General features: G+C 38.5%; 1 protein-coding gene across 1 annotated transcript in view; it reads right to left on the bottom strand.

Annotated features, from left to right (window-relative positions):
• MYLK (myosin light chain kinase) overlaps positions 1 to 24,072 on the bottom strand; it is a 217,669-nt gene that overhangs the window by 116,483 nt on the left and 77,114 nt on the right. Inside the window, 4 exon segments of the mRNA XM_074910281.1 lie at positions 1,802 to 1,967; positions 5,321 to 5,486; positions 8,426 to 8,474; positions 10,301 to 10,508. Of these exon segments, the coding sequence (XP_074766382.1) occupies positions 1,802 to 1,967; positions 5,321 to 5,486; positions 8,426 to 8,474; positions 10,301 to 10,508 (589 nt within the window).

Genomic DNA, 24,072 nt, shown 5'->3' with positions numbered 1-24,072 from the left:
TCTGCCTCAGGGAAAAGACAAAAGCATGTGATGGATGATACCCTGATTTCCACTGTGTTTTGCAAGAAAAAATCCACGTGTAAATGCTTGGACTTGCCGCACCAGTCAGTGACGGAAAGAATCTATTTACACAACCACAAAAGTTGCAGTGAGAGAGGGAAATTACCCATTGACCTCACTTCAGTAAACTGTCAATAAACAGTAACAGAAATTCTTCACATATAAATTAAGCTGAAAAGAGACTGGATAAATGCAAAGAGGAAGCTGAATAACAACAGGTGGCAGACAGGACAATACCATGAAACCCTGTCAATTAAAATAACATCTTCCCTCTCCCTCTGCACTTTCCACTATGGGAACTTGGGGAAAAAAAAGTAGCTCTTCGAACAAGATTATCTATATACGAGATTGCATGGCTTTAAAAGAAAACATAGTGATTCTGAGATATTTTATTGTCTGCTAGCATCTTGCAGCAACTCCTATGACCTGATTTAATTGATAATGAAAGAATTAGGTATTATATATTGTGGTTAGGTAAGTGGAATCATCCGATTAGTCAAGTACATTGCCAGAGAGTGCCCTTTTTACTGACCTGTACTAATCCAAGAAAGAATGCCCGCATTATTCAGAGATGTGGTCAGCATCTGAAGCAAACATATACCACAACTGACTTTGTGACCCCAGTTCCGCATCATCTCTCAAGGCAGATGTACCCTTTACACAACAGAAAGCTCACCACTTCAGGGAGACCAAGTAAGGATCAAGTTTCATGTTTAAAAAAAGGCTTATTGAACAAAATGGCCCTTTCTATAAAATATCAGTTGAAAAGGCAACCTGTAAAAGCTCCTTCTACAGTGGCTTCATCGGATTGGAACTTACAGATAAAAAGTACAGCTTTAAGTGGTAAAAGCTAGTTGTGGTTCTAAGGATCCCAAATGTAAATCCTCGTTATTTATATTCCTGATATCTTACAGAGTGATAGCATTGATGTGAACCTAAAAATCTGGCATCAAAAAATTCACTGCTGGGCACATATGTAACCCACTGATCTTATGACTGCAGCTGAAACCAGCAGCTGTTGATTTAATTATTTAATTGAGTCCAGTGACTGCTTACCCACTGACTGACGAAATTCCTCTTTAGTGTGGTTGCTGAAGGCTGTATGATTTTGAAGCTGATGCAAAGGGCACCCTAAGAAACATCAAACTGCAAAATGAACTGGATACGGTAATGCATATATGGAATAGAACATCCTAAATTACTTATACAAAGACATTTATTTCCTTTAGCAGCAGTGAAATAGGCAGGGTTGGGAGTTCAGAAGCCTAAATTTAATCTCATTAAGCTGTTTTTTTCTCTCTTACAGTTTACAGTTATGGTCCTTTACTTTCCTTGTTCTAAAAACATAGGTACAATTTTATTTCCAAAAAGGGAGCTGGTATAAATGTGCATCTGGTGTTGGTATTCAACAAATACCAAATTAATTACTGATTATAATGACAAGTGCAAGATTTCCATTTGCTGAAATTAAAATCTATGTTCGAAACATATGGAGGTCAAAATCACAGTAAAAGTAAAAAGTTGATTTTAAAGAAAGTTGTTACACATCATTTGGGCAGCCTTTTTCCCATTGAACCAACACATTTTCAGCTGTAGCATACTCCAAGCTATCACGGTATAATTTAATGAAGAGAGAGGAAGATAATGGGAAAAAGTGGATGCTTATACTGAGAACAAAACAATATTTAAAAAGAATGTCTGTGGTTCACTTGTGCTCTCTCCTATAAACTCCTTGCTGTACCTTGAACGGTGAGCTCTGCGGACACAGATGCCTTCCCAGCGCTGTTTACCACTGTGCATGTGTAAATTCCTGAATCAGCAAGCTGAGCATTTTGGATTTCCAAGAACTGGATGCCTGTTTTCTCAAACATGTTGAAACGCTCATTTGGTTGCAACTGAATATCACCCTGCAAATATCACAAGACATCATAAAACAGCTAACTATTGGTAAGAGAAGGGAAGCAAGAAATTTTTTGGTAAAACATCAAGTCAAAATGCCTTTCTCCTATCTATTAGCCTTTCTTCTATGAATAATACTCAGATGGTATAAACAAAAAACTGTGTCCAAAAGTTCTATAACTCATATCTTCAGGAGTCTGTTCTTCTCTGCATTTTGCCACCCACTCATCTCAGTTTGGTTTTGACTTTTCATTATTTACTATATGCATATTCCTAGAAAAATTTATTTTCACTATATGTGGGCTCAAACCAGTTTTCTCTTCATGCTTGTTTCAGGATGAAAAAAATCACACTTCTAAGCAGAATCTTCCAAGTCAGGGAATAGTTCTCTATCTCTCAATAGCTCCTTTATGCTGTATCACCTCAGGAACTGGAAAAAATCCTGCATAAGAGGATCTCATCAGTGCCCAGGTGGGGGTGGCAGAAGGCACTAGGAATAGGTTAAGAGAGGCACTGCTGCAACACAGCTCCTCTGCAGTGCTACACTGGAGTTAAATCGAAAGGTATGGCTTTGAGGCGGGAAGAAATGCATGTAGTTCTGTGTTCTCTGTTACATAGATTAGATGATCAGAATGACAATTTTTGCCTTTAAATTGCATGAAATAATTGACCAACGCCTCATATGTGAGCAAATCAGTGCTTCTGCTTCAGTACCAGCCATTAAAGAGGAGTCCCTTGCTACCAAGCATCGCAGTTTTCCCATCCTAAGTTTAGGAAGGGAAAGCACACAAATCTACAATTTGTAGGGCTTTGGCCAGTAAACATTTGGGAAACACTACAGTGTTTTCAGACACTGTCATTCTTGAAGTCTTTATCAAGTTACTGCTATCAGGGTGCTGTAAATCCTATTTGAATAAAAAAAGCTAGTTCACAGCAGGGGTTTAGTGGTGATACAGTAGAAGCTTCTGTTTGCAACTCAGTAAGTAAGAAAAAGAGAAAGAAAACAAGAAGCAGAGTAAAACATTTACACAAAAGCTTATTCATTGGTTCTGAAAAGTGAAATTTTAATTGTTTATAGTTTCCATGCTGTATGAAAGGTGGTCTTGCGTAGGCCTGGCACTAGCCAGATGTGGTCCAGCAGCCATGTAAGTTGGTTTCCATGATGCTGAGGCAGAGCTGAAATACCTCCCACTCAGCAGGACCCTGCTGTGCCATCCTGACATGGCTAGAAGCACTGTGGGCCTGAGCTTGTGTGCTTCTAGACATGACACATTCATGATTACCTGTTTAACCATGCCTTATGAATAGGGATGCAAAACATGCTTCACCACAACAACCTGCCAATAAAGTTCTGATAAAGAGCAACAACACATTTGCACTTCACAGAGCATATGAATTATTGAGAGACAGCTTCATGGTGCTCAAAATAGGTGCTAAAATAATATTATGAAAGCCTAAAGAAAATTAATTTAACCAAAAGCAATGGATTGAGGATAAATTCAAGAGAATGAACTGGGTGTCTGCAAGCCAGCAATGGTTTGACTACTGAGCCTCTGAACAGCACACCCATGGTATTTTACAGAATAAGATATGCAGACCTGCAAGGGTTGAAATATGCTTTTTAAGGACATAAACATGAACAGAACTCACGGAGATGCTAATAACAAGAACTTTGCATACTTCATTCATTAGATCCGAGAATGAATGCCAGATTATAGAATAACACATATAATACAACCTCTAACAAACTGCAAAAACACGTGTGAAGGAGTACCAAAGCAAAGATCCAAACTGCCGGATTGCTAGTCCCTACTCGCTGTTTACCACACAGCCCTGAACAAAGAGAACTGAATGACAAATCCTCTTTGATTTGCGCTGAGTTGCATGGCTGAAAAACCTGAGCGAGGCTGGTGGGCCTGGAGGCAGGCTGCTGTGGAGCAGCTGCATTGCAGACTGCCTGGAGAGCCAGCAGGGCCTCAACAACTGCCGGCAGCTGGAGGCAGAAGCAGGCTCAAGATGGAGCTGCCAGCTGAAGGAGATGTCTCAGTGAGGGCTTCCACAGCAAGAGGCTGCTTGTTTTCCGAGATGTACCCTGTCATTCTTGTATTACAGACAAGAAGGGTAAGTTTGGAATAAAGCAGGCAATGACTTGGGAGCATTTTTCCATTCTACAAGCAGTTTTCTGGGGTTTTTTGTGGTTTCTTTAAACCCGTCCTGCTGCCCCTGAAAACCTGGATATATTAAAAGAAAATAAAACTCTGAGAAAAGCTTTTTTTGTTTGTTTGTTTTGTTACTATACATAAGACAACTGTCTGTTGAAGGCCTGAGGGGAGTAGGATGCCAACAGAGCAGTCATATATTTGCTCTTCCAAATTAAAGAAATAGTAATTCTCTAAAATACTAATAGTTTCAGTAAAAATGGCCTAATCAGTGTAATATTTAATTATCACCTGAAAGTTGTCTCCTTAATAACAAAAAAAGTGGTTGGAGATCTTGTGTGTGACCAAAGGGGGCACTAGGACTTTTAAGTCTTCAAAGCTTTTTTAACAGTCTAATGAATTTTAAATATTGCTCATTTCTAAACCTTTTTTTTTTTTTGATAAATGACAGATGCTCACAATTCCCAACTTTAATGAAGATCTGGAGTAACAGCTCAGGTCTCCTTTATTTTATGTCAGACTGAAACAATTGTTGTTCATCTGCCTTGGATTTTTTTTTTTTTTTAATTTGCAAAAAACAATTGTGCATGCCAAAACCCAATCATATGTGTTAATTCCTAAACAGGTAGTTCTCTTTTCAATTCATTTTCCTTTCTTTGCAAACATTATCTTCATTCTAATATACAGGTAAAACCCAGTGTGAGTGATACAGAAAAGGCAGTTTAAAACTGAGACACCAATGTGGAATTTAGGAAATACAGCTGTAATTTTCATAGCTGTCAGAGACTGCTTTGTAACCACAGTTAAAGTATTAAATCCCTGCAGACCTTCTCTATAAAACAGAGATGATGATAATATTCACATTTCCCATCCTTTGTCTATTTATATCATCTACTTAGTAAGGTCCAAGTATGTCCCATAGTCACTATATTTATAATGGAACCTGGATCTTGTTTGGGGTTTTCAGATGATTTTTCTTGTACAAATATTTTCAACAATGAGACAGATAAGGGAGAAGTTTATATTGAGAAGGAATGCTATTATCTTTTGTAGTTTACTCAGCATAAAAATAAGGAAGAATATATTTCTATTTGTATGTAAATTCTCACCATGATAATTTGCAATGGCAAATGCATTTCATCCTTCCAGGGCAAAAAATTTCAAAAGAGGAAGAAAACATTAATTTTTTTCAGAAATCATACCTTAAACCAAGTTACTTGAGGCTGAGGTCGTCCTGTTATTTTACATGAGAATTTGCCTGTTTGGCCTTCACGTACAACAACTCTATTGGGTTTTGTAGCAAACTTGGGTGGACTCTCTCCCCAGATGCTTGGCCTATGCTCCACAGGAGGAACAGTAAGTCTTCCCCTGGAAAAGCAATCAACATCCTGGTTTTACAGAAGAACTGGGAGCTGTTGTGGTTAGAGCACACTTCAGGAAGCATTTCAGACCAGTGATCTGCCAACAGGCATATATAATTGGAGGTAACAAAGACTGTACTTATACAATTTTTTTTTCTGGACAATGGTAGAAATGGAAATGCTGGTGATGCTCTTGACTCCTCATGCAACTGAATGGTATGATGCTACACACCCTCAACCAGCATACACATAACTCACATAACAAATCTTGGAGACAATTTCAGTTTCTTATAAGCAGAGCTGGACAAACCTAATAATAGGAAACACCGAATGCATTTAGTTTTTCCCATTTTCTGTTTCTTAATTACCTCCTAATAGATTATTTGTGCATACTTGTTCACTGTTCACAGTTCTTTACCATGTACTTTGTTTTGACACTGAGTGCAATGACACAGTAATTTCTGATTTACAAATCAGCAACTTGTTTTTGCAACATTTCTGACATGTCATGGTACAGATTTTTGGTTTGAGGAAGCCTTCTGTTTGGAATCTCATTCACCACAGTGTTTTCAAAGTAAACATGAAAAGGGCACAAAACCAAAGTACACCTATTCCAGGTGAATGTCGGTTAGCATAAATGCCCAGCTCTACTTACATGGATGGCATGTCTGGGAAATGGCATATGGAATGAAACTAGAGTGGCATCAGTGACTGCAGTCCAAAACCCTCAGTTACACAGCCATAAAACATCAAGCAGTATTATATCAAGAAAAAAAAAAAAAAAGGTGCAACTTCAGGTCTGTTAATGTCAAAGGGAACACTCATACTCTGCTCTGAAGCCCTAGCACAGCAAAGACACACATTAGCAGATGGCAGATGGTGATTTTTTTTTTTTTTTAGCCTTTAACTTCAAGCAAACGGAACCATTTTCAAGGCCTTCTCTTCCAGATGGCCTTTTACCACATGCAAGTAAGATGTATCAATACCTCACCATTTCTACCAGGTGTCAGATACTAACAGAGACCGCATCGCCTTAGTCCAAGGTGCTGCCAAGACATGATGGTTGCCATATAGGCAGCTCGAGGTTTCTATGTAAGAGATGATACCATAATGAAAGGATTTACATGGACAAGAGGACCAGCAAAAAGTCTTGGGAAAGAAGGGTGACCATAATATGCTAAAATGGAAAACACTTCATCATATAATTAAATGTCTGATAGCTTTTAGTATCATCTTCCTCGTGCTGGCACTAAAGAAGAGCATAAATGTGTATTAAAGAAGTCTTTTAGTGACCATCTTTAGGTGGTGTTTCTATATTTATATATCCATACACATATACAAATGTATTAAAAGAAAATCAACTACTAGCTAGCCTGCAGCTTTATGGCTGTTTCCTAGATATACACAAACTGAAATGTGTATCTCTTTTTCTTTTCCTTCCTCCCTGTTTATGTAAGGCATAAATTTTCCATACCATAGAATTATTAGAACTGAATAGGAGTAAAACACATGAGAGTTAAAAATGAGGTCAATCACTCTAACTCAATGCAACGGATTAGGATAGTGCTTTGGAAAGTCTGAATGTATAACAAAACCTAAGAGCAACCTTGACTGTCCTTTCTTGCTTTGGTTATTTAGCATGTGCGTATTCCTGTAGCACATTTGTGATACAGACATTATGACGTAAAAGTCTTTCTGATTACTCAATTTCACTTACTTCACTGTTGTAATCTCAGTTAATTTTAAAATTCAAAGCATACATAAACAATATTCTTATCAAAGATGAAATTAAAATCTTCAGTTTTAACTATCTGTATTCTGATCACTAACGTAATCAGAAACAAGTATTTTTGTCTACATCCAGGGTGACTCAGTCCCAGGGATATAAATCAGAAATAATTCTGCTTAAATTCAAGCTACTTATAAAGAAATTAATTCAGCTGTTAGAAGAATTAGGCCTGGGGCTTTAAAAACAGTCGCATTCACTTAATTGTAAATGCTTACTGAAGTGCAGAAAGTACATGGCAGCAAGAAGGCTCTTCTGTGTGCCAGTTTAGATCATCCCATCAACCATTCTTGCTAACAGTTACTCCAAACCAGAACAATTCTTTCTTCTAAACTACAGTTTACCCACTGTGCTGCTTGGAAATACTTGAATATACATGAGAGAATGCTGATTTCCGTTGCTTTTATTTCTTACTGGTGACTCTTAAAGCAGTGTTTGCTCTGGCTTTATAAAGAGACTGTCAGGTCATGGAAGATGTGGGGAAGGATTTCTGAATATCAGAGAGCAGAGACAAGAGGGTGCAATTTGCAGCAGAGGAGGGTGTAATATTGGAGATACCAGCAGAATGTTCTGGTTTTATCCAGATTAATTCCTGTCAGCATGAGGGAGCAGGAGCTGTATCAAGCTACTTATGTCTTCCTGACAGCCTCAACCATTTTACTAACACAGCACCTCTCATAGAAGCTGTTCCGCTTGGGATAAATGGAGATTTGGCCTTAGAGCATTTGAGTTCACAAACATCAAGTGTTTGTTTTCAGATGTTGCTGTGGCTGGCACTGCCCTGCCTCTGAGCACCCAGCCATTCTTGCTACCCCCATCCCACAAGTGTGAGAAATCATGCCAAGCGGTTACTTTATTCCAATGCAATGCTGTGCAGAACTGAGTCATTAAGGACCGGCCTTTGCTTTCCCGTTACTCTGATTCTTGCACAGGTAAGGAGCCTTGGGGATATGTTTCCAGTGAGGAATTACTGAGAACTGGACCAGAATCCAACCCTTTTTGACTGGCCCTCAAAGTGAATCAGCACTAAAGAAAAATTGCAAGAGGCACTTAAAATGGGGACAAGCGGGCATTCTTTAGAAATAATAATTTTACATGTTTTCCTACCAAAACATATTTAGGTGTCTGTTAAACAATATCAAAGCCAGTGGACTTCTTACCCAGGGATTTTGGCACTGGATGGCAGGCTGTATTTCTTCAAGGAGTTTCCTGTAAGCATAGGACAGAAAGACAAGAAGTCAGAAGTTTTATCAAGACCATTGGGAATTACAGATAATAAAGACTACGTAAAATGTGCATTTCTCCAGGTTTTGAACATAAAGGAACAATGCAACACCTGCAGTATAAGGTTATGTCATCTCTAGTCCAAAGTTAGGCTCTCCAATTTCAAAAGCAAGTTTTAGCAGAGTTACTATACAACCCCTGGCCTCAGTAGTAACAACACTTCAGATTATTCATGAAAAAATATTCTACACAAGTGAACGAAGCACCGAGTCTAACTTCTGCAGTGCAGCACTAATTCAAATTAAAATAGCAAAAAAAAGGGTTTTGGACTCTGAAAGAGGTCTTACTTTACTTGGTTTGTTTTTCAGTCCTGTGCTAGCTCAGACTACCTCTTCTGTAAAATGATTCTTTTTGAAGCACGATAGCTCATCGTGCTCGCTGGTGTGAACCGCAGGGAGATGCCTCCGAAATGGCGTAAGCTCAGCGCCATCTACTGCACACACCATCCTGGTAGCTTGGGCACATTAAAAAAGGGTAAGGACCTGGGGTAGATCCAGATTGGCCGCGTGAAACAAACAGCCCTGATGGCTGTGAAAAAAATATTTGTTCTAGAGCCTTAGAAGAATTTACATTATTGTCAAATAGGACAGCTGTGCAGGATGGAAAGAGTAGACTGTGTTTCAGTCACTCATTTTCTCAAGTAGCAGTCAGCCCCACATAGATATCATTGCTGAGAACAGAAAAAATCTGCACTATGCTATCTTGATCCATAGAGGAATTTTTAGAATAAAGACCATGTAATTCTTAAGCTCTGAGAAATTCAGTCATGGGGTACTACCATGAAATGGCTTTTAAACTGCATCAAAACCCAGGTCAGAAAAACTGATATAAAAACAGCTTTAAAAAAATTCTTCACCTCCATGCAAGTTGGTCACTCATAAAAGTTGTCACAACTTAAAACCAGGGGAAAAAAAAGATTTTGTGTAATTTTTACAACAGAAGGCAATAACAATCATGCCAGACCTATGCATATTTCAGCATGCACTCAGAGGATATCTGTTAGAGATTTTGACTGAATAAACCCAAATGCTGATTGTTTCAGGACTGCTGTGGATTTTTGCTTTGCTTCAAGAATTCAACATGAAGTTGTGATCTGAGGAGCTTTGATATTCAACAGATCTCTGACATGACCAAACTGAAAAGAGAGAAGCAGTACAATTGATTTCCATCCTTACTTGGCGTTGTGTTGCTATTTAAGTTTTAAATTTGGCAGTTTGCAACTATCTAATATGCAGATGTTCTCTTAAAAATTCCTGGGTTTGATCTTGGCTGTTTCCCGTGTGACATTAAGCATGCAATTACAACCAGGCGTTCAGTTTAGCAAATGGAAGCATGCATGGAGAATTCCAGGAATACATTGCCTCCGTGTGCCTATCTGATAGGCTGTGAAGCAACCAAGATCACCACAGTTTTTACTGCCTGAGAGAAAATGCTAACTTTCCAGACCTTTGTTTCTGTCCTGAGTGGTGGCTTCCATGAAAATTACAAAGTTTATAGCAAAGTCATTAAATCTAGGTCTTTTGTTACCTGGGCATCATCACAGACATCTGAAACTGAACGCACACTTCATCTAGCTATAGACATGTAGTTCCCTGCAAAATGTCTTAAACTGTGAAATGCAATTAATGAATCTCACTCTTGCATCAGTGAAAGCATGTGTTTACAGTTGTGATTTTAACCAGACAGTTTAACAGAGCTTGTTCATTTAATTAAACTCTATAATCGTAACAACAGCATAAATATCCTCCTACCTTCCACTGTCAGTTCCACGGTCACTTGACGAACCCCACCATCATTTGCAGCCTCGCAGGTGTATTTACCACCATCACCTTCCTGTACACCTTTGATTATCAAGCTGAATATCCCTCGAATGCTGCGGTCCATGACATAATGGTCTCCCTCTGGGACAGGATGCCCATTTCTGTACCACGTGATCTGAGGTTCGGGGTAGCCTCTGACCTGGAAAGAGAGAGTGGAGAAAGAAGGCAAACATAACAGATGATGGTATTAGGAAGAAATGTTGGACATTTAGCAATGCAGTGGAAAGGTCTTGACACAGGACCTTTTAAACACATACTCTTTGCAAGCCAAATGGCAGAACAAAATGAAAAATCTCTTGGATAAGTCAAACTGTCAAAATCATAAGACTAGACAGATAGATACCTACACAGAAAAGTTTCCCACTAGAACGGTTTACCTGCAGTAGCATAGTGGCAGTACCAATGAAAAATTCTGACACCTGGATCGCCATTGTTCAGAGACTCCAGGGCAGTGGTGCAACTGTACCTCTAAGTGTGCAATATTGCAAGGTGTCTAGACCAAAAATTTCTAGCATGGTTGCCAAGGATTAGGCTTAAATTGTAAATCTGTATGGAGTCATCTACTTTTCAAATGCTCTGAGATATAGTAGCTCCTGACAATATACAGGCAAGAAATGCAGACATACTGTATTTTGTCTTGATCTTTAAAGGGGAAGATAAGGAGTTGCAAATTAAGAAATATCATTATGGTCATTCTCATGTTATGGTGGTTAGGGGGGCTATAAAGACTTAGACATATTCACATAAACACACTGTTCAACTTAAAGAGCTTTGTGGTCTACTGGTAGCCCAAAAAAGAGTTTTCAACAGAATGAAACAGGCCTGTGCTCATTAAATAGCAACCATATTAATATATCCTTGCCTGCTATGGCATTACCTTCAGATTTGCAGGCGGATTCTCAGTTGGTATAACTGAGAATGGAGTTATTGATTTCATTTGAGCTGTTGAAACCTGATGAACATCTATGTCTTTCTTTCATTAAAAAAATGGGAAAAGAAGACATACACCAGTTTCCACCAAAGAATAAACTCCTCAGGCAAAGCTCCTCCTCTGCTTTATGAGAGATGCCACTCTCTTTGAAGGTTTTAACTGTTAGCACACTACCCCAGTCATCATGACAACTCCTGATTACAGTATTACCCCTTTCTTTCCTGTTCCCCCACTCTGATATGTTAGCTCTCCATCTTCCAATTCTTTGATCCTTTGCCTACATGTCATGAAGTAACTGAGTAGATCAAGATGAACTGGGATGAGTAACAGTTGTTTGCTCACTGGGAAAGGAGCAACGTTGCATTTTGAACTATGTTATCAAATCTTGGCAACAGAACAGGAAGTCCTTCAACCTCCAGGTGGGCAAAATATTGATGATCTGTCTTGATTTGAAGAAGGCTTGGTCGTGGCTTGCACAAATTCCTCCTAGCATTCTCCTCTCAGTTTCCAATCCACATTTCAGTTCTGCTTTCTTCTGAATGCACAGCACTCACTTTCCAAATTACAATCTTCGGCCAAGCAACCTTACCCATTCTTAGGTTCTCTTCTTTCAAAACCTTTCATTTTTAATCCAGCCCCACCTCACTCCAGCTGGGTTTCTCATCTGTTGGAGCTTAACCTACAGCTGTCAGAATTTTTTCTCTTTCTTTTAATTCCTTGGGTATCAGTCCAGACAAATTAATTTTGCCAGTCATGTGGTGACCTCTTCTTCCTGGCACTGCTTAGTGAATATATAGAGAGAGGACATTAATGTTTGCCAAGAGCATGAATATGCTGAATAAGCTGGAGAAACTTTCCACTTCTGGTACAAACTTCTCAAGTTCTTTCTGAATCTATCTTTACCTAAGTAAGAGTCATCTTCTATGAAGAATACATGGTGGGATCCTGTGCAATGGGGAGTCGATTGCTGTTTAAAAATACCACAGCATCTTTATAAAACTCTTTATGGCCATGCCTTTTCTTTCCTGTGCTTTCTGAAAAACAGCAGCTCCACTCAACCATGCCCCCTAACACTACTTCAGCATATTGGTTTAGTGCTTACTCAGAGAGCAGGCTCTCAGGAATATCTTTCTTAACACATCTCATTTTCAGAAAAAGAGAGTTGTGAAGCAGCAGTATGACATTTTTTACAGTGGTGTAACTCTTGTTAGCTGATAATGTGCTCACTGGTACAGAAAGTGACTTATACCAAAGAACTGTTTCTTACTACTAACTTGTCAAGGCCCTCCTACCTATCTTTTCATTCTAGATTAAGAATCCAACAGAGATTAAGCGATTTACCCAGAACCAGACAGTGTATTAGAATGGAGTTTCTACCTCTCATTTTTACTTCACTGGATATCAAGATTTCCTTGAATTTGAAATATTTGAGGTAAAAATGCCTTTGAAACTGCTATTTCAAGTAACACAATACCGTAAAATGACAGAGTAGCACTTGAATTGGTGTGAAGAAAGAACCACCTCTTCAATTCATTACATCACAACCTCTTTACTAACATTAGTCTAGCCACATCTGTTTACAGCTGCCGAGATTCTGCCCTGTGAGTACAAGTCATCAATTACACATCACCTAATATATTACTACTTTTTCCAGTACACAATCACTCCTTCTGGTGTTTTCTTCTATGTATTGTTCAACCCAGCTTCAAAGTTCCCAAGCGTAAACCTTCCATCACTTATCCCAGGGAACAATTGGGGTTGAAGCAATGGGAAACACCTTCCTTCCATTTTTCTTTTGTTGTATTGTTAAGTCCCTCTTGGACCACACAAGGCCATTTTTACCTGACCACTCAAGCTCTGGTAGACCATTTTACATGCCCTTCCAGTATCACATGGCTGAGCCTACATTAAGTATTTTTTCATTTCTTCCATGTGTGTTTATTTTATGCTTGCTATGTCTGTATTATTTTGTTCATCCACACCTCTACATTGAGGAAATGCCACACAGAAAATTACAAACACAGGCAATCAGCATGCCATTTCCTTTCAAAAGGTTGAGTCATTCCCTTCCCAAACTCTATTTTTTTCTTTCATTTTTTTGTCAAAAAATGAAATGATGGGAAAGCAGAAGTTTACAGAATTGCTCTGTTGCAAGGATTTATTTCAGGTTTGGGTTCGGAATGTGTTTCAAACTGAGCCAGCCCTCTCTGAAATACATAGTCTTGCCATAAAAGTGTCAGGGACCCTTAAACGAATCACTGGTTACTAGGTTTTGATCCTAATGGATCAATTCCAGAACTGCAGCAGGTTTTATATTCCTCCCTAACTGTTCCAGAGCTCACTAAAAACATCTGCCTTGAATAAATCCACAGCAAAGAGAAATTTATCTGCTTACTTAATGCCCAGCAGCAGAAGGCTATAACCTTTATTTACAGCTTGGCCTATGTGAGTATTGCCAGTCCCAGCGAGGTTACAGCTTTTCTTTACCTGCCCTACAACACGAACAAGTGGAAAACTGACAGCAAACAGCAAATAACCATTGTATTAGCACAAACATAAGTTTTGAGTTTTTGTCTGGACCCATCAACTGCTTCAAGTCTTCCTAGAAAAGACTGCCAAAGTACAACAGGCCTTCTGCTCCATGCATCAACACAGCAAGTGGAAAGAGCTGGGAGAGAACCTGTTGTCTGTGAAATTTCCACAGGTAAGATTCAGCTCTGTATCTAGGTCTGGGGAAATGATACTGAAAAGGGATGGTGCTAAGTCCCCAAAGAAAAGAAAAAAGGAAAAAAAATATACATCAAAGCTATTGAAGCTGTACACTAAAGGATAGTATTGTTTTAAAATGTGCTGCTACAAACTAGTCCCCATTGTCACAAATCTGAAGGCATTCAGTGACCACTAATGCCAAATATATTCAGTGACTCTTTTTCTTGTTTGAAAGCACAGGAAAGATTTTCTAAAACTTGGTCTATTCCTATGCTCCATAAAAGAGCTGTTTATATACCAATTCCAAAAAACCATAGGTTTCCCTTCTTAAATCCATCACAGTTGCAGTAGTAGTTTAGGGCAATGAGATGCCCCCTTTTGGCTCATGCTTTTAACTTCAAAGTCATGTCCTGCCTTGTAGTAACTGTTGCTGGCTCCAGTGAGGTTAACAATGAACACAAACCCACAGCACCCAGAGTTAGCCATAAGTGACAATAAACCGAAGTGTAAGTAACTGTGAAACCCTGATGGGGTGTCTACTATTACTCACTTTGACAGTAACACCTTAGGACTGTTGGAAATGATGTCAAACATTACATGATATATTCTAGCATTATGTTCATTATACTGGCTGAGGTGTTCAGTGCTTGACATTAAGGGCTAGATAAATGTCCCATGTTGCTGCTCAGGGTCACATCAACACACAAACAATGAGATCAGGAAGAAAACAGCTATCAAAAGGATGGCTTGGTTTGCAAAATACCCCCAAATTACATCATATATAGACAGGCACATCAAAAGTTGTACTAAGACTGGCAATGATACAACTGTTACGAAGTTGCTATTCAAAATAACTCCCTTCATAGACATGATTTCATATGCTGCAATATGAATTCCACTAATGACTAAAATTCCTCTCAAGAGACAATCATTCTCCCATGAAGTCAGAATTTTAAAACATCCAGATTCTGTCAGCACATAGTTTTCAGTGGTGCTGCTATTTCTGTAGACTACTTTTGCCTTTAATTCCACAAAATCCAGAATTAAGACCTATGTATGTAAAGTACCCAGTCACTGAATAAAAGAATCAGTTGTATTTGGTTCAATCCATCTACAGGAAATTGATTGTTAATTTACCTTTGAAAGACAGAAATATTGTCTCTTCAACTTTTTATATTTCACATGCTATTTAAAATGTAGCTTTCAACCCAGCTTGCATACCTTGCTGCTTTTTGAACCTGCCTTTTAAAATCAGCAGTTTTGCTGCTGCTGCAGCTAAGTGACACTGCGTTTTGACACCTGGTTCTCAGTGAAAAGAACTTGGTGTTATAACTGCTCACTTGTGTTTGAGATGGAAAAATACAGAATATACTTCTTAGAGAAAAATATATGGAAGATTTTGTTGTTTTAACATGTGCACTGATAAAGGATCATGCAAAAATTGACTTTTCCACTTGTCTTGAGACTTTTAGAGATATGCAGCCCTTGAGGCTATTAAAAGTGATGCTCTTAGCCTGTATCTCATTCATTGTAACACAGAAATAAGTTATTAAAAAAGCTGATCGTTAGTAGTGTAGCTAACACATTTGTAGTTAGACTGTAGTGTCTGGAAGCATTAAAACAACGTGAAAACAAAGTTTGCATGACCTGGGTAACAAGTCTTACAAGAAGAATGGGTGTAATGAAAACTGTTTTCTAATGCACTAAGGTAGCTGAAAAGCAGAAGAGAATAAACTGTTTCTCACATCCACAGTGGATAGGACAAGCAATAGACTTTTAAGAGAAATTGGCCAGTGGGTTGGTAGATGTCTGACAGCAGTGACCTCCTTTAGAAGAACAGCAGGTGTTTTGCTTATTTGGCTGCCTGCCTATCTTAACATTAAGGAATGCCAGAAAGTGAGGTAACTTTTTGAGAAGTATTTGGAGCCTATCCTCTATTCCATGCCCACCTTCAACCAGAAACCAGTAATTTCTGGGAACTCCATCTCAGAAAAGGCCACAGAGATCAGAAGTTGTGAAGGGATAAAAAGAGGATGGCCTCACTTATAGTTGCCAGATGTTAACCATTGAGCTCCCAAGTGTATGCTCTGGGCAGATCATTATAAGTCACACCAGGAGGAGGCATCAAGGGAGATGTGGAATTCAGAATATCTGACAAACTTTGACCTTCATTCTGCTGCCTGCAAACAAAAGCCTGACAGAAAAAAAGAAGAGACTTGGCCTAGCAAATACTCATTATGAGCAAGGCATAAACTGCTTGCACCTTTTGCAAAATTTAGAGCATTGATCCATCAGATTGTATCAAGAAAGCAGCAGAAGAAATGCAGTTAAGTAGCACGACAAATTTTGTAAGCGTAATTCTACTCAAAGAAGTGAAGATATAGGAAAAAACAATGTACAGCACTTACACTTGAAATGTGGTAGAGACTGTATAGTGTACCTCTTCTTCCAATGTCTAGGTATCAGTAAAAATGGAATATTAGTCACTTTATTGCAAGTTATGGATTAGATGGGCTCATCTGAAGGTCATACAGTTGAAGGGTCTCATTCAGCCCCAAGAGATTCAATCCTGACAGTAAAAGCTGTTCTGTGGATGTGGCTTATCCTAGGTCCTACAAAGAAAGAGGTGTTTCCCAAAGTCATCAGATTCTAGCCAGTGTCCTCTATCTTCCTTGAATCAAGAGCCAAGAGATTTTGGATCTGGACCTTGATCAGAAGACTTGCAAGGGAAATGAAGTACTTGAGAGCAAACGTAGCAGAGGATGCTAAGAACTGGATACACCATAACACATATTTGGTCCATGTGGACAGAGCCGTGTTCTCTAACAAGAAAAAAAAGCCACTTCTTGTTGTAATAATTCATACTGATGAGAAATGTTAATGGCAGTCTCAGGAAAAAAGTACTACAAAACAGGAGACTACAACTTGACCATTGTGAATACAACCCCACATAGCAGGTAGTATATTTTTATTTTAATTTAGATTTTTTGGTTAGTGCAGGTGAGAAGCATGGTTCTGGCCAGTGCAGCTCTTTCGTAAGCCTTGTAACAAAGCTCCTGTTAGGCTCAAGCTGCAGTTTGCTTTCACAAATGAACAGCAGATGCTCTTGATAAAGGAAAGTGGACATTATACATTGTTAAGCTTGTTCTGAGACTTTAAACACGCACAAACCGTATCTCAAGAAGAGTTTATCCATTTCAAAAGCTTGCTTCTAAAACAGAGAACTTGCCTGCAAGCTTAAACATGAAAATGTTAAATATTTGGAGACTTAGCTATGACCTTGTGAACAAATCAACCTACCTCTTCTGTAGAACAGTCTAGAATCTACAATTGCCTCATTTAAAGCAAAAAACGGAATACATACTAGGATTAAACATACATCACTTCAAAGCGTTACCTATTCTATGTACAAGAAACAATAATGGCCTTTCTGTAAACCTTGGGTATGTTTTCATTTAAGTGCTGAACTCTGGACACTACATCTGGTGTTTAGGTTTCTTATTCCACATGCACACAGTCCTCATAAATTAGTTTACTGGGCGTAACCTTAACTGGAACACAACTCTGAAGATGTAAGTCTTCACAACTGGTGTATGCAATTATCTGTTTCTTTTCCCAAAAGGTGTGGAGCAGGGAGAGAAAAATGACAACACAGACCTTCAAACAGATTGTTGTCTTGAAACAACCCACACACACCCCCCCCACCAACCCAACCCAACCAGAACCATCAACAATAAAGAAAAGAATCAAAAGTAGAAAGTAGAATCAAACATCTGCAAAGCACCACCAAATACTACAACTCATTCTTCAGGGACCTATCCCTGGCAATCACGGCATTCTGTTCTTAGGCAATCTCAGACCATGCATAGTTCTGTTGAACTCCTTCTACAAGATTTCATCTACAAAAGTTTCAAACCATAAACATTTTGCTTGATTCTCATTTGTGGCAATTAAAAAAAAATCTCTGCTCAATTGCACCCCTTGATATTGCTATTGTTAACATAATGAGTGAAGGAATCTTATATTTTTTTTATTCTTGAGCAGAAAGATCATATGCCACAGCATTTGCATAGAAGGCTGCAAGATTTGCCATTGTCCCATTTGCCCTGGAGAGAGATACAGAAGAATTACCTGGAGATGCATTCAATGCAAGGGTAAGGAGACCCAGAAGGTAAAAAGAGACTTGGCACTTTCTTCCTATTTATTGAAAGCTGTTCCTCTAAAATTATTATTTCAATGCAACTGTTAGTGTGCCATATGAAGTTTATCGCTTTCTAGTCCTGTGGAAAAACCTGTGGCCCAATTTCGGAAGATGCTGAATAATATGGAGTTTTCACTGGCTTAAAATATAATCGCGAGTGCTGAGCACTTCTGGATCATTTTGACTGCTGTACCCAGGTATGGGGATATGAATGAAAACCAGTATAATTTAGTTTATTTTTTAAAGTCCATTAAAACTCACACAGTACCATAAAACTACATGGATTGAGTTCAGATTATGGATCCTGGATCTAGACCATAGGATACAATTACAGAATTCAGATGAGACAGAAGCTAGGGGAAAGTAAAGTTAATTCTCCAAATTTTCACGAGATACCCTTTCATAGAGTTCCACTTTGCTGTCTAGCAATGTGCAAGGGTTCCTGACGGAGCTTGGCAAAAAGTCCATTCATCCTGGAAAGTGTGGAATGATTTGATCACGTGGAAGGATAACTTTCTGCCATGCTTCCATGCTTATTGCCTCCCTCACACCTATACTGACAATCTAGTATTCTGTACCAAAAAGAAAAAAGTTTATCTTATACAGAATTCTTTTATTTTGATGAAAACTCATTAGATTTTGCTTCATTAACTCTGCAATGCTCCATTTGGCTGGAAGCATGCTTTCTGTTCCCATCAGAAACCAATGCTGGAATTACATGCCCAACACTTAGACAATCTAGAAGAAATACACATAACTGGGTCTAGTGAACTACTAGCATACTTCACACTTCCTAATTGTTTAAGTAGGAATTCAGGTACTCAAGAACAAAACATCCATCTTAAAATGCATAAAGAAACACGCACATAGAAAAACACAGCCATTATGGCGGTCATGTGCAAAAGGTGCTACAAGAAATAAAAGTGTCCAAAACAGTGGAGAATTCCATGAAAAACAGCAAGCTTCTTTGTAAGGAGAACACTTTGGATCCTACATTTCTGTCAAGCTTTACAGAAATCATACAAAGAAAGCTGGTTTGGATTTTCTGTCTGAAAATGTCAAGTTCTGAGATGGTTACAAAATTAGATTTACTTCATGCATACAGTGGAAATTCAGAGAACAGCCAGAACTTGTTCTGGAGCATACAAGTCTGAGCAAGTGCAACACCTTAGTACATCATTAGGGCAGACTTAGGTGAGTCTCCCAGACTGCGTGCAAGGCATTGTCTGTTTTAACCTTGCTGTTTGACATTTTACTGTGGTTTCCTATTTTTTATATTCCGGAAAATAGAAAATAAACATTCTTTATTCCTTCCCATGTCATTCATGATTGTATAAACCTGTTTCATATCCTTGTCTGCTTGTACTGTTCAAGCTGAAGAGCCCTTGTTTTTCAATCTGTGCATATACTAGAAGCCATTAAATACTTGTGAAAATCCCTGTCAAATTTTCTGTCTCTTTTCTAGACTGAGATAAGGAGAGAGCAGAACTGTATGCAGCATCCAAAATGGGGGAACCCACAGATTTCTAGATTGATGTAGCAGACTGTTGGATGTGTTTTTCCTTCCAAATCTTTTTTAACACTGTTTGCTATTTTTTCCACCTTGAGCTGATTAGTCAGAGGACTGTTGAGGGCAAGGTCTCTCTTTAGAACCGTAATAGCTAATAAAAATTGAAATAAGTATATTTTATTTTTCTACTTTGTACTCATCAATGCAAAATGGCATCTGATGTTTTATAGTCCAGGCACTAAACAGAATGAGAACCTTTTGCAGATGGTACCCCACCAATTTTAGTTTTGACTTTTTTTAAAGCAGCTCTGCATTATCTGCAAATTTTGTTATCTCACTATTCAACCCCTTTTCGTAAAGGTGCTGAACACTACACATACTACCATAGTTCTTTAGAGGAATTGGCATTTATGGTAATCCCAGCAAGGAAGAATTTATGACCGATGGAAGACATGGTCTGGTAACTGAAAAGCAGACAGCAGCTGCAGATAATTTCTTCTTCAATCTTCTACATTTCATCATATTTTTTCATAAAATTCAGCATGGAGAGTTCTGAGGTGCATGGAGTATTGGCTTTGTGCTCAGTCACCAGAGTATATTGTTTGAATAAAGCATTGCTTTCACAGGCACCACAACATCTACAAGTCCATTTGTCCTAAATTATTTCTGAAGGACTGAAGTGGAATTTCAGAGCAGCACTGGGTGAAAAGCTGCTTTGAGTTTAATGTCTAAGTTTGAACCCCAGCCGCAATTAATGCAGCTCTTAAGAAAATGCTTAGCCTTACTTACGTCTTTTGGAATTAATCACATGCATAGATACTTTTCCTGAATTGCATTTTATTTCATGTAAAGAATAAGTTTAAATTTATTTAATTTAAACTAACATTGATATCGGAGTATTCAGAGAGCCCCCAAATAGCCTGAAATATCATTTAGATGAAATACAGAACATTATCAAGGTGGACTCTACCCTTCCCAGTATAGTGGACATGAGGGGATGAGGGGAACACACTGTACAGAGAAACACATTTCTGTGTAGCTATAGTGTCAATCAGCAAATGAATCAGAGGTTGTAAACCTCTGTTACACTAATGGGGGCATTTTCACACAGGTGTTGCAGTCTCAGATTGGCAGTGGGGTTTTGATGGAGCTTTAATAAATCATTCTACCAGCAGTAACATCTGCCTTTTGACTTTCCACACATTGTAGCCAGCTGAGCTGTAGCCATTAAAAGCATGAGGAGAGTTTTATGCAAACCACCCATCTAGCTCACCTGGACCTTTTTTTTTTCTGTAAATACAAGTTTTCTGAACTTAAGATGGGATTATAAGTAGATTGAATGTCTGTCCATCTTTAGATCTGTATTTATATCTAGTCATTGTTCAATTTTTCCCCTTTTTAAAATAGTTTGTCTAGGTTGGCAATTCAAAAGCAGTCAGATGCCATAAACTTCGGCTAAAGTCTGGAAGAAAGATCAGGCTATTTTCCCCATTGCCACCCAGATGCTGTCCTAGCTCCCTCCTACTCCCTTGTAGTTGTTGCACATTTTTATGAGTTACATTGGCACACAAAGATGACAAGGTCTCAGCAAAGTGGTGACATTCTGACACTTTGTCGAAGGAGGAGTGTGAAGGATACTGAGTTATGCACAAACTGAAGACAATTTCAGTTCCAAAAAAGGTAGCTGTCATGTGGGAAGGTATCACTCTGACTTCATAGCTGAGGATGTGAGACATGGAGACACTCAGAGACTTTGACAAACTCACAAAGGAAATTAGCTTTCCATATTTAATAATGTTAGATCAAATAATCTGACCATATTCCCTCCTTGCCAAAAGTTTTGCTATTGTAGCAATCAATGCAAAGACTGAACTGAAATTGCAGCACAGGAGGGCAGCTGCTCTTCTTACCCTGAATAACGACTGAAGCCATCAACTTCCTATTAATGTGTTGGTATACAGGTAATAAAGTGCACACTATCAAGTAATAGCAAAGAGGGTCCAGACAGAATAGTTCCAGGGTCTTGGCAGCAAAACAAGAAACATGTGAAATAGTGTTACAAATAAGAGAATGTTAACTCACCACCATAGGAGAATGTGAGGAACATAATAAGATGCGACTCTGCCAGCGCTCAGTGACTTCAAAACTGCCATACAGCTCTGCAGAATAGAAGTGTCTGTAGAATGGCCAAAAAGATTTCAAAGGCAAAGGCAAGCACAAGAGCTCTCAACAAAAAGCAAAGATAAACTTTGCAGCCCTCTCTTGGGTGAAACTCTCATCAATTTTAATGAGAATGTTGTTTGCTTCTGAGTATCTCCTTAAAGAATAAAAAAAAAAAAGGCAAATTGCAAAGAGGAAGCTTTCTTCCCATAGACCAATTGATGTTAAGGCCTTTTAAAAAGTGTTAAATTTTATGAGGTGCTGAATAGTTCAAACAGCTTAAAATGCGAAAAATTGCAAAGAAATATCTGATCTTGTGTGTGGTTATGGATCATTTAGGATTATGCAGTAAGAATGTAAATGAGTTCAAAAGGAAACAACTGTGGCTGCTGAATGGATATAAGGCTCTTGCTAATTGTCCCACATAGCCCAGTAAGCCCCTAAAATGTGCTCTCTTTCCCTAGCCTTCTCTTGCTCCCCATCTTTGGTGATTCTGGATCAAGATGTCTATCAAATATTACTAAATGAAGCAGCTGTTTCAAGTCAGTCACAATGAATTTAGGAGCACACCAGAAGTTTTCTGATAGGACCAATGTTCATTTAAGAGCAGCAATCTGCTACAGAAAACAAGATTTTGAAAAATCAAACTGGAGTTTCACTGTGTTGTGACAGCTGTCAGAACAGGAACAGTTCATTCACTTCCACTTTAACACGACAGCCTGATTTACTGTGTTTGCTGCTACTTTTGTTCATCAATTTTATTTGGCAGAACTAGAAGAAAGGCTGAAACATAAAACACCATAAAAACAAATTGTTGGGAAACTATCTCCCCTCTTCCCACCACCAAAAGCTTAGCTTTTAACACTTTACAAAGATTTTTACTTTCAGTTGTGAATCTTTCATCCAGTAACAATTCAGAAAGGTGGATAAAGACTGTTTAGACCAAGCACAAGCACTAGGAAGCCCCCTGTTGAGTACAGGATGAAATTAACACCAACATTTAACTGTCATTAGCAAAATGTGTTTATGTCCCCACTCAGAAGGAAAACTGTAAACATTTAGCTGTTTTATCTTACAGAACTGGTCACAGAATCCAGATATGCTGAGCCACAGCTTGAGACCGGGACATCATCAAGTCAAAAAATACTGCTGATACCAGGCAAAAAAAGCAAAACTAAACAGCAACAGTTATTTTCAGAGCAATGATCCCTTCATAACAATAATATCTGGGGTTTGCATTGGCAATCACTTTTTAAAGATGACAATCCACTCTGTTTCTTTCCTTTCTCAAAAGAATGATCATCATTCACTGTAATAACACTTGCAAAAAACTAATTTTTCCATTGCATATTATTTCTGGAAGACTGAAAGGGGGTTTTTTTGTTTGTTTGTTTGTTTTTTTTACTCACTGATGTGAAGTTTCTGTCTTAGTAGGATGTGAATTTATTTTACACATCACAAAATACTAGTGGCCCTATCTTCTTGTAGGAGCCATGCCACTGACCTTCAGCTTCATACTCTCCTAGCTTGGGATGCTGTTCTTAGGAATTCAGTATCAATGCATGCTATCAACAGATAAGGAATCTCTATACATTTACATAAGCACACACAATATGCACGATCTACTGTAGAAGATTAATTTAAAAAAAAAAAGTGCTTTCCTCCTGTGCCCAAAACATACAGCTACTGGAAAATACATTTGGAGCTATGAAATTCATAATTAAGGGCAACAATCCACATCTGGAATGTAAGGTGGTAGCAAAAACTCTTTGCTCTGAATGAACATGCCCGCATATTATCTATTTCCAGCCAGACAAGATTTATTTCCTGCAATTTAGGAGTCTGGCAGTGGCCACAGAAAATGCTAAAACTGGATTTTGTTGCTGACTTGACCGCACAGTTGTATGTTCATTTAAAGACTGTCTGCTGATACTGATGAATGCTTCTGGCAAAGCTCTGAAATGCTCTGGATAGGTTATAAAAATTCTCCTCAGTTATGTGTACTGCGCTGTTAATGCTACTTGGTAGGGCTGGCAAGCACACTGGGCATGAAATGACATTTGTTTTAAATTTCATTAAAAAGCAGAACTGATGTGATTACAAATAGGTATAAAATGCAGTGTGGGATTGTGAAGACGTGAATATACTAGACAACCTAAACATCTAGCATTTCTCATTGCATTATTTATTCC

This window comes from Athene noctua, chromosome 7 (assembly GCF_965140245.1).
Source record: "Athene noctua chromosome 7, bAthNoc1.hap1.1, whole genome shotgun sequence".
In the NCBI taxonomy this organism is placed as follows: Eukaryota; Metazoa; Chordata; class Aves; order Strigiformes; family Strigidae; genus Athene; species Athene noctua.
The sequence above is the reverse complement of the archived record's forward strand: the minus strand, read 5'-3'. Positions and strand labels throughout refer to the sequence as shown.